We start from the raw sequence: 12,256 nt of genomic DNA, 5'->3' as shown, positions 1-12,256 counted from the left end.
GTAAGGAAGAGCATTCCAGAAACTGCGAAGGTGGTACAATCCACAAAAGCCAGGACTGGTTAAACCAGCTGGTCACATGACTAACTGGCTGGTCCAGGGTTTTTTGAACTAGCCAGAGTTTCTGAACTCAAAGACTGTTTGCTCCTGGAGTGAGAAGACCTCTCCTGTCTGCTCCCATCTCTTTGTCACAAGCCTCTGGACCCAGTGAGGCCACATGAATTTCAAGAGAGAAAAGTCTCCTACATCGAACAAGGTTTAAGAAGAATACTGAGCCCCAACGAAAAGCAAGACCTACCTACAATCAAGGACTTTACAATGAGCTCGAAGAACAGTAACCAAAGCCATCTTCAGATATTTCCTCAAACTTTTCCACTTTATTTCTTCTGCTGTTTTCTGTCTCTATCTGCATGTGTGTATCGCATATGCATACTAGCTTGGGCGTGTCGCGTATCCATAGGCGTTAACCCAATTAGAGTTTAAGTTTAATAAAGTTCAACCTTTTTTCTTTAAACCCAGAAAACCTGTTTGGCTAGTTTGTTTGCATTATAATTTGAAGTTAGTGAACAAGGATTCACTAAGAGGGAGCTAAAAAAAGTGTGTTTAAAATTAAACCCTGTTCAGGTGAAGGCTGAGAGGGAACCCTGGACCCCTTTCTCACTGGTCGTAACAATATGATCAATAAGAGTATTTAACTTATTTAAAAACTAAAAAGGTACTAAAATTAAATTAAAGCTGTTGGCTTTTTCCGATGACAGTCAACATTTAAAACCTTCTGCAAAAATAATGTGGTGTGGCACTGGTTCTTAGTTTCACGTTGACCGTGTTGGGAGTCATTTTGGGAATGGCAACTTTTGGGGAAGTGCTTGTTGCTACAAATGGAACTCTATTTCAGTAGTTGTTACTAACATTGGGAGCTTACTAATGATAACCCAGAGTTTGTTCTTGGATTTCACATCTTTTTTGTGTCTGATACTCTGGAATTTCCTGTCTATTCAGTCAACTGTGTCACTGGTCCAGCCAATCCTGTGTCAGCAACCCCTCTGTGATTAAATGTTGACAACTACAAGGCCATCAGTCATGCTGTGTTGTAAATGTACTGGGTTGTTGCACACCTAAAGTGTGGAAGGCAGTTACTTTATTCTTCACATTATCTGCTACATTATTGGTAGGGCTGTGCTCAGAATTTGAAACAGCTCTGATTATGGATGTCATGGTCGATATTTTTTCCCAGCTTCTGTTGCATCCCTTATGATTGGGTTTGGTGTGGACAATAACAACAACTCACATGTAAGTAGCATCTTTAACCATAGTAAAATTTCTAAAGCTGCTTCACAGGAGCATAATCAAACAAAATCTGATACCAAGCCACACAAGGAAATACCAGGGCAGATGAGCGAAAGCTGGGTCAAAAAAGTAGGTTTTAAGGAGTGTCTTAAAGGAGGTAGAGAGGCAAAAAGGACTGGGGAGAGAATTTCAGAGCTTGGGGCCAAGGCAGCTGAAGGCACAACCGTCAATGGTGGAGCAGTTAAAATCGGGGTTTCTCAAGAGGCTAGAATTAGTGGAGTATAAAGATCTGAGGGTTGTATGGCTGGAGGGGATTATACAGTTAGTGAGGGGTGAGGGCGTGAAGGATTTTAAAATAAGGATGAGAATTTTAAAATTGAGATGTTAACAGGGAGCCAGCGTTGGTCAGTGAGCCCAGGAGTGATGGGTAAACGGGAATTGGTACAAGTTCCCAAATGGGAAATGGACAGCAGAATTTTGGATGATGAGTTTATGGAGTGTAGAGAGTGGGAGGCCAGTCAGAAATGTGTTGGAATTGTCAGGTCTAGAGGTAGCAAAGGCATGGATGAGGGTGTCAGCAGCAGAGGAGGCAGTACAGATTCAGGCGATGTTATGGAGGTGGCAATAGATGGTCTAGGTGATGGTGGGGGTATGTGGTCGGAAGCTGATCTTGAGGTCAAATATGACCCCAAGGTTGCAAACAGTCTGGTTCAGGCTCACAGTTGCCAGTGAGAGGGATTGAGTCAGTGGCTGGAGAATGGAGTTTGTGGCAGGGACCAAATACAATGGCTTCGGTTTTCCCAATATTTAGTTGCAGTGCAGAGGTGATCTTTGAGGAACTCTCTAAGTCGGTCTCTATACAGTCACGCGGGGGTGGAAAACGTTGATGTGTTTGGTCTGGTTCTACCCTGTAACAATTAACAACTTGCATTTTTAACTCATTTTGGGGATATGGACATTGCTAGCAAGGCCAACATCCACAGTTGCCTTTGAAAATGTGGCAGGGGGGCACCTTCTTGAACTGCTATAGTCCATGTGGTGAAGGTGCTGCTAGCTAGGGACTTCCAGGATTTTGACTCACCGACAATGAAGGAATGGCAATATATGTCCAAGCTGGGGTTGTATAGAACTTGGAAGTGATGGTGTTCCCATGCACTTGCTGCTTCCTCCTTCTTGGTGGTGGAGGTCACGGGTTTGGCAAGTTGCTGCAGTGGATCCTGTGGATAGTACACATGACGGCCACAATGCACTGGTGTGGAGGGGCTTTGAAAAGTCGGAAGGTGAGCCACTTGCTGCAGAATTGCAAGACTCTGACATGCCCTCGTAGCCATGGCAATTATCTGGCTGGTTTAGTTGAGTTTATGGACAATGGGAAACCCAGAATAACATTGGTAATGCCACCAGGAGTACTGATTCATAAGCTGAGGGAGGGGTGTAGGTGGTCATCACCAGTAGGTTTCCTTGACCAAGGGGTAAGTATTGCTCTTGTATTAAATAATTCTTTGAATACATTCCACTGTTTTTCTGTATTTTTGCTTGTTTACAGCTAGGCCTAGTTAAACTATTCAGCAAACATTTCCTTACTTTGAAGTCAGCCTTAAGTCTAAAACTGTAATTTGTTTGTGATCTTTCTCCTTGAACTTAATGTCAAACTATCATGTTATGGTCATTGTTTGGAAGATGCTTCCTTACTGTCAGATTATTAATGAATTCTGGCTTGTTACTTGTGAAAGCGTGACACTCACGCAATATGAACTTATGAACTATAAAATGAACTTACGAAATTAACCCAAAACGGACACTTTTCCTGTAAAAGAGAATGGAGTTGAGAGGTCAGGTGACCTTTTCTTTCCTGCTAGTACACATGAAACTTCAAGAACCCTGAGCTAGTTTTCATGTCTGGACAAGTCTTGGTGAGGTCATTAAAATACAATCAATCTTTCTGGACATAACTTTGAGATGTCATTAAGATGCAAAAAGCCTTTTCGATGGTAAAGGCTGCATCTCTTCAATCAGTTGGGTTAACAATACTGTGACAGCCTTTCTGACTCCAAGCCTGAACTCCAGAGAATGGGTGTGAAAAGCTCCACTATATCAGGATGGAATGTGATTCACACCCAAATTCCATTGTCTGACAATGGTCTAACCATCAGAAACCATTTATGAGTTCAATGGAAGAGACTCTGGTCACATGACAAATTTAGGCTGGGATTTTTTCTGGGGGTGGGGGGGGTTCTCGCCAAGAACCCCGCTTCGACCTTTCTGTGGGAGGCCTGTATAATCAAGAGCCAATTAGGCACTTAACTGGACAGCGGCGGGTCTTCCCCGGGATCAAGGACCCCTGCGACAGAAGTCCCGCCCTCTGAAAGCTGCTGGCTAATCAGAAGCCAGCAGCGCTTTAACTGAACAGTGCCAACGCAGAGGTGGTGTCTGTTGCGGTAGAGCATCTACCTGAGGCCTAGGAACGGCACTGAATCCAGGCCACCGTTAGGTCAGGGCAGGAGGAGGTTTCGTGGGGTGCAGGTTGGGGGAAGAGGAGTGTAGGGGATATGGCAGCAAGGGTCCCTCAGCTGGCCCCCCTTCCCAATGCCGGGTCCCTTGTTCAGACACTGTGCCTTTTAACAAGGGACCCCCCCCCCCACCACCGCCCCCCTCCTGGAGCCAGCAAGCAACCTGCACAATTTTTGTTACCATGCTCCCCGTGCGGCAACAGGCCCATCTGCTGCTAGGCTAATTGTGGCAGCGATAGGCTGAAGCCCTTAATTGGATATTAATTGCCCACTTAAGAGCCTCCATTGGCAGCATAGTGGGAAAGCCGTTCACAGGCTTTCCCAACCCAGACTTAATTTTAGTGAAGGTGGCGGGGTCCCCCCACCACCGCTGTCCCACCTGATTACATGCTCTCCCCACCTCCAAACCTGCCGCAGGGGAGAGCATAAAATTCCTCCCTTGGTTTCTGATGAGTTTTAACAAAGGTGTATTCTGGGCAGACAAAGGACAGAGAGAGAAACATCTGTGCCATCAAAGAGAAAGGACCCTGCCGAACACCACCAGTTTTTAAGCTACATGTAGGCAGAAATTGGAGTTGGCCTCAAACTCCCCACCTGAGAAATTGTATCAGGGTTCCACCACAAAATTGTGACTGGAATATAAGCAGAGAAATCTGCAACAGTACATCCGTCCTCCAAACCGCCCCCCCAACCCCCCCCGCCCATCTTTTCCTTCAGTGAACAAGAAAAAGATTACCGGGCTTCACCGTTTCAAGTCTTCACCCCGGGAAAAAGCAAGTGTAACAGAGAACTCTTAAAAATTCATAAGACTAAATGCATGTTACTTTATAATCTCTATCTCTTCTTTGTATGTTTGTATGTGTGTATCTGCATGAGAGTGGGTGTAGTTGCATATATTTCAGATGTTAAATAGTAAACATTTATCTTTATAAAACCTAGGAGAAAACCTGTCATTTGTCTGTTCTTGACAATTAAAGCACTTGGGTTAAAACACTTTTTTAAACATGCTGTCTTCGGTCAGTTGAGAGGTGGAAAAAGGGGAACCATCCCTATCATCTCTCATCTGTCCATAATACTGCATAGCTGGAACAAATTTCACTATTCGATAGTTAGAGTTGGGGTATTGAGGCACTTCCCTTGCAATAGATGGCAAAGCTGTTTCCAAGCAGATCTCTTGCTCTTCATATGGGGGTGATGATAGTGGGTCAATGACTTCAACAGTGCCAGATTCCTGCCTGAAGCACAGTGAATAGCTTTTGCAGATTCTGATTTTTGAAAAAAATGGGAGAAGTGTTTGCGATATCAACGTGCTAAAATATTCTGCACCTTGTACTGATAGAAGTGTAGCAACTTCTGTGATTACACCTACATTTACAAATAATGTAATGATAATCTAAACACATAGCAAGCAAGTACAACATTTAGTGTTTGGTTTCTTTTCAGTAAAACCAGCTATGGCAGAAACAACTGCTTTAGGTGCTGCTATGGCAGCTGGTGCTGCGGATGGCATTGGAGTGTGGAGTCTGTCTCCTAACGATCTCACAGCAGTGGAATGGGAGAGATTTGAGCCACAGATAGACGCTGATGGTAAGAAAATGTTTGTTCTGATTAACTTTTCATAAAATGTTCATTGTATTAAATTATATTACTTCACTTTTTTAATTTAAAAATGAAAATGTTATGATCCCATCACAGCTCCTAAAAATGCAGCAAGCAACAAATTATATTCCTTACCTTGACATTTCTGCACATACCAAAGAAAATAAGCAAGAAACTAACAATAACGAAGACCTTTAGAATTTATAATATTCTGATGGTCAGTTTCCTGGACATATTCTTATTGGCATGTGCAGGACACTTCCATTTGAAAAAAGAAGGAAAACTTTGAGATAGGTGATCTTTAAGTATGTGTTTAGCTCTCTGGTAAGATAAAATTCTATTCCAGTAAAATCCAGAAACTTAAATCCAGAAATGTTAAGGTGTAAGAAATGATGGTCTCATTCAATTTGAGATGATGTATACATTTGGTGTAAAAAAAAGAAAAAGAAAGGTTTGGCGTAATGGTTAAAAAGCAGTTTAGAAGTGAATATATTCAATGAATCCTGTTCAGCTCATGTTTTTTCAACAGCAGAGGTTCCCAAACTGTACGTATTATATACCCCCTTCCCCCCCCCACCCCCCCTTCCAGATCTACCAGCCACCTGTACCCCTATCAGCATACTGGTTTAATATTTTAACCTTTAATGGCCAAGCAGTGTAGAAAATGTACAAATTATAAAACATATATACAAATTAAACAATGGCTTAAATGCACTACTAACCATTAGCGTGATAGACTAAGTTGTTTGGAGTGATAGATAATAGTTTGAATGATAAGTTGTTTTCTACACTTTGCTCCACTCTCCCCCTAACCTCCTATGCATGTCCATTAGCTTCCACTCCTTCAAAAGTATTCTCAAAACCCATCCTTTTGACCAGGTTTTGGCCACCCCCTATTAATCTCTCCCTCTTTAGTCGCATTCCTTTCCCTGCCAACCTCCACTTGTAAAGTTCCTCGGGACGTTATTTGTTATATGACTGCAGACTTTTATTTGAATTTACTTTCCAGTTATTGTATTGTATCTGCACACTAATCAGTTGAACTTTTTTCATCAAGACAGTACCCCTTTAAATGTTTACCATCATGCACATGTTTATATAAATTATATTTCGTCAAAGGACTGTAAAATGATGTGTAGATTTTCTGATTCTGTAATATCGCGGGCTGGATTTTACCGGGCCCCAGCGTCGGGCTCTGTGGTGGGGTGTGGCTGGAAGATGGTTCCAGCAGAGGCCTGACACGGAGTATGACACTGGGAGGGCCTGGCCTGATCCTCCTGGCGGCGGCAAGGTTTTGTGGCGGCCTCCAGCTGCTGGGCAATGGCATCTACATATTTAAATCAATAAAATGAATACATTAACGTACACGTACCTTAAATCTTCCAGGCCCACTGCGATCTTCGGCGCCACGGCCGGCACTCCCACACCTTCAATTCCCTGCCTGAGGAAAGCTGGCATGGAGCGGGCAAGAGCTCTGGTTTTAACTGCAGGGTTGGGAGGGATGGGGTCAAATAAGCATCATCAGTGTAGGGCATGGTGGGAAGGGATGAACTTTCAACTTTGTACAGTTCGTGGGGGAAAGATCAGAATTCAAGGGTAAGTATTTTTGGGGGGGCAGAAGGGCAAATACTGTAAGTTTTATTCGGGGGTGGTAAGTTTTGGGGGAATACCTCTTTAAAAATTTAAATATGCCAGCAGGGCTAGCTGCCATTGCTGGTGTCGGACAGCCCACCCCCTTCCATGTGGCAGGGGTGGCGGTAGATCGCCCCAGCTATTTAAATGAGCTGGCGCATGGAAGATCGCGGTGGCTCTGGCGTGCAGCCCGAGTGCGGCGGCGGACTCTTATACTCCCGCCCCAAGAGTTTTTTTTTAAAACTCATTTTCTTGCCTAAATTGGTGAAGTTTTCAGCAGAGTCTCCCACCCCGCATCATATGGCAGAAGGTACCATCTAGCCTTGCTGATTCTTCCTGGTTTCTTTGTATCGATCGGCGCCAGGATCCCAGAGGGGTGTAGGGACTCCATGAAGGTAAACAATGCACTCCTACCCTGGAAGAGTCAGTCTAGAAACACGGGGGTTTCCTAAAGCCCATGGTCGGTGATTGAGGTCAGTGGCCTAGAGCAGTCAGCCAGCTCCTCCAGACCTCAGAAGTCCAACTCCAGCCAGAGTCCTGTGCTCTCAGGAAAACGTTGGCAGCTTTTTTCACTTCTCCAAACGTGTGTACATCTCTCTCTCGTACTCACACATACATATAAACTCTTCACTGTTTGCATTAGATCTTAAATCCGCCATTAAACAATTTCTCCCGCATACCTGCCAAAGTTGTCACCTGTACCCCCAGGGATGCGGTTACCACAGTTTGGGAACCACTATTTATTTATTTATTTAGAAATACAGCACTGAAAAAGGCCCTTCGGCCCACCGAGTCTGTGCCGGCCAAGAACCACCCATTTATACTAACCCTACAGTAATCCCATATTCCCTACCACCTACTTACACTAGGGGCAATTTACAATGGCCAATTTACCTATCACCTGCAAGTCTTTGGCAGTGGGAGGAAACTGGAGCACCCGGCGAAAACCCACGAGGTCACGGGGAGAACTTGCAAACTCCGCACAGACAGTACCCAGAATTGAACCCGGGTCCCTGGAGCTGTGAGGCTGCGGTGCTAACCACTGCGCCACTGTGCCGCCCAAGATGGTTTGGTACATTAGATATCTGTCAATACATAGATTTGATTGTTAGCCACTATAGAGCTTCATTTAATAAATGTCAAAAGTTAGTAAATAGTACTTTTATAAGTTCCCACAATCGGTTTCTTTGCCTTAATATATTCTGTTCTGAACATTCTCTAACAACACTAAATTTGCATGTTTCAGAATTGTTTTGTTTCAGCATACATATGCTATAACTTTTTCTTGAGATTAACATCAATATAGATAGTGTTATAGGATTAATTTACATAATGAAATGTTGGACCCAAGAGTAAAGCTCAGACTTCTGTGTAAGTGTATTGACTATAGTCAGTGAATTTGTTCAATGTGGTCAGCTCATGGTGCATGATTACAGTTCCCTCTTCTTCTTTTCCTGCACACCCCTCACATTCCAATATTTTATTGCTGCTCTTGAGGGCAGTGACTCATTTTGGGGTACAGTTCTAGGACATGAGAAGCTATCTGATAACTCATTCAAGTTCCCAATCTTTATATGAATTCAGAGTGCAATAAGCAATTTAACTGAGAGATGAGGAAAAGAAAATTGGCAAATCTCTCCCTCCACTGTGCTTCTGTCTGATATCAGGTTTTTTATTCTGCTCTCTGGACTTCTCTTCAGAAATGTTCTTAGATTAATCCTACCCCCTAAGAAAGTTAATCCTCATCCTTCTGATTGAAATGATATTGCCATGTATTTATTGTTTCTAGTTGTGAAAACTTCTATTAATTCATCACCTTGCAAGACCTGGCTGTTGCTAACCTTGTTAAGTATCTGTGGATACTTGAACATTCCATTCAATTATCTATCATCACTTTGAACATCTACAAAACTTTGACAGGATCTGTTATTCTGGAATTCTAAATTATCTGGCCTCTCACCAAAAGCTATATTTTTTGTAATATAAAATAAAAACAAGAAATGCTGGAAACACTCAGCAGGTCTGGCAGCATCTGTGGAGAGAGAAGCAGAGTTAACGCTTCAGATCAGTGACCCTTTTTGGTAATATAGTTTGTTCTCAAATCCTGTGATATATTTGATGGTTCAACTTCTGATTCTTTCCATTAAATCGGGGGTTCTCTATTAGCCCTTCTGGTCCACTCTGTTCCTTTTCACATCATTGGGCTCCTCGCACTCCTTTAATCCTATCCACTGTTTTGTGAATTGCACATTATTCACAGTGCACGCTTCAAGTAATATAATTTCCTATTGTCTCTAAGTGTAATGATTCAAACACTATATTTTGATTTCCTCCACACCTTTTAAAGAAACAGTGAAAGTCTTGTTTGCAGATGAGTGGACTTCTGGTAAGAACGTGAGTGGGCTCTGTCCATAGTTGGAAAGTTAGTTGTCACCCCAGCTGGGATTTTATTCTCTCATGCACTCCACAACATAAGTAATGGATTGGGCTTTCAACCACCTGACGGACTTGGTGCCGGCCCAGCAAACTTGGTTTCGTTTAAATGTTTTTGTTTTTTGATGCTATTTACGCTTGGGGATTTGGTGAGCAATGACTACTTCTGTTGTAAATAGATGTCTACAGCTTAAAGGGGCAGGATAACCTCAAAGATTTAAAAAATGTTCCTGGTTCCGATAGATTTTGTACTTCAATTTGAAACGGCCAACACATTGTGCCAAAATTGATTTCCAGTCCTGCTTTGAGCTTTAATGGCATTGCCATTCCCGTATCAGTGATAGACAATGTTTTCATTAAGTAACACCTTTAACATAGAAAAATGTCTCAAGGCACTTCACGGAAGTGTTATCATACAAAATTGATTGCTGCACCAAAGGAGAGATGAGGAGGGGTCAAAGAGGTATGTTTTGAGATGGGTTTTGAAGGAGGAAAGGAAGATTGAGAGGTTTAGGAGTTAAACAGGAAATTCCTAAGTGTGGGGTTGGATCAGCTGACAATTGGTGTTAGATGGATGGCTATCCAGGATAGAATTGGAATATTGGCATCTTGGAGTAATGAAATTATAGATGAAGGTTTCAGTAGTGGACTGAGGTAAGGGTAGAGGTGAGCACTAATACAGAAGCAAAATACTGTGGATGCTGGATATCTGAAACAAAAACAAAATGCTGTACTCAGCAGGTCAGGCAGTATCTGTGGAGAGATAAACAGTTAATGTTTCAGATCAGAACAGAGATGAAAGTAGGCAGTCTTTGACAGTATGGGGTTGGAATAAAAACAGAAAATGCTGGAAAAACTCAGCAGGTATAGCAGCATCTGTTGAAAGAGAAACTATTAATGTTTCAGGTTGATGAGTCTTTAGTCTTGCCAATTTTAACTGGAGGAAATTGTGACTCATCTAAAAATGGATGTTAGACAAGCAATCTGACAGCATGGAAATAGAGAGTTTGAGAGAGGTGGTGGTAAAGTAGAGGAGGTGACCATCAGTGTTCATTGAAAGATGACCCCATGTCTGCAGGTAAGATAGAGGAGAGAGCCAAGGATAGGTTTTTGGATAATTTTACGGGTAACTGTGCAAGAGTTGGGAAAAGAAACCATTGCTCGAGATTCCTTGGCAACAATTTGAACAAGTAAGAGTGGAACCAAATGAGAGCAGTCCCATTGAGCTGGGCAACAGAAGAGAGGGTTTGTAGAAGACTGTTGTGGTTGACTATGTCAGAGACTGTAGAGAGGTCAGAGAGTGAGGAGGGATAATGCATCAAGTTCACAGTCACAGAGAATACAATTTGTCACTTCAACTGGGGTCATTTCAGAAACAAAATATAGAGATGAAGTAGCAAGAAAAGCGGCATGAGTTTGGGAAATAAGAAATCATTGAAAAACTTTGAAGAAGTAAGGGAAGTTGGAGATGCGATAGTAGTGTACAAGGACAGATGTAGGACTATCTGTAAGGCTGCCATAATTAATGAGCTTACAAGTAATTCTTTTAATTAGTATTTGCTTTATTGTGTGCACTTAATTAGCTTGCAAGTGATTCTTTTTAATCTATCTGACCACATGGTTTTAGAAGTGCAACTGCTTGAGGGACCCTTTCAGAATATAAACCACATGTATGGGCAAAAACTATTTAAAACCCATTGTGCAGACACTTCAGTGATTTTTTTTTTATGGAAGTGCTGGTGATCAGTGATTGATTTAAACTTTTGAACTGCATAAAAAGCTGCCATTGCTTATGACAAACTGCTAAATTGAGCTGATAACTGTCACTATGAGTGACTGATAGGCCAGACAGTGAAACCACAAAGCCAAAAGAGACACAAGAATAGGATGCCCATGCAAGATGTGCCCTAGGAATTGGGGAAGTCTGAAAAGTGTATGTGCAGAGAGGCACAATAAAGGACAAATGTTTGGAATTATTAGGTCAGGTGGTAAAGAAACAGGAGTATAAGAAAGGGTGAATTTCTAATGAAAGGTTCAGAGAGAAATAAGAACAAGTTCCATAGCCTGAGCAAGTGCTGGCTGAAGCCTAACGCCTTGCTATTGAAACAGAACAAAGGGTAAAAGAGAAATGAACGAGAGAGAACAACACGCGCTACTCCATCCAGTGTCCTTGCATGTACTATACAATCTATTTGGTACTGTAAATGACTGCCTACACTGTAATGTGTTGATCTCTGCTGTGTGACAATAAAAGAGAATTGCTGCAACTTTGGTTGTCAAGTCTGAATCTCTTGCACAAGATTAATCTTACATGGGACTGATCAAGTATTGTTTTTGAGGAAAATGGTGATGATGCCAATTTTGGAAGAGAGGGTGATGGTACATGAGGAGAGGGAATAATTTACAATGTCAGCCAGCATGGGGGCCAGGAAGGGAAATTGGGTGTTCAGTTTAGTTGGAAGAGTCCAAGGGAACAGAATTTTTGTTTCATGGACAAGATGAGCTCAGACAGGACATGAGGGGACATCGGAGAGAAACTGAAAGACATGATGCAGGGCAGGAGACACAGGTGGAGAAGTGGGGAGCAGCAGAGGCAGTTAAACAGATGATTCCAGTCTTAGTGACAAAGAAATCCGTGAGCTCCTGGCATTTATTGGATGTGAGGGTGGAAGGGGAAAGGAAGTGGTTTGAGAGAGGTTGGTAGTAGAGTATAGAAGTTGCAAGTTACCTTTGTTCTTCAGAATGATCTTCTTGAAATAGTGAGTGGTTTTGGCAAAGGAGAGTAAGGTTCAATAGTG

The 12,256-nt window shown here is 42.5% G+C and overlaps 1 protein-coding gene across 1 annotated transcript in view; it reads left to right on the top strand.

The window, feature by feature from the left end:
• gk (glycerol kinase) overlaps positions 1-12,256 on the top strand; it is a 146,642-nt gene that overhangs the window by 116,659 nt on the left and 17,727 nt on the right. The window contains exon 17 of the mRNA XM_068040567.1: positions 5,238-5,381. Within this exon, the coding sequence (XP_067896668.1) occupies positions 5,238-5,381 (144 nt within the window). The remainder of the gene's footprint in view (positions 1-5,237; positions 5,382-12,256) is intronic.

The sequence above is a fragment of the Heterodontus francisci genome, chromosome 10 (genome assembly GCF_036365525.1).
Source record: "Heterodontus francisci isolate sHetFra1 chromosome 10, sHetFra1.hap1, whole genome shotgun sequence".
NCBI lineage: Eukaryota > Metazoa > Chordata > Chondrichthyes > Heterodontiformes > Heterodontidae > Heterodontus > Heterodontus francisci.
This window is presented reverse-complemented; position numbering and strand designations above follow the sequence as displayed.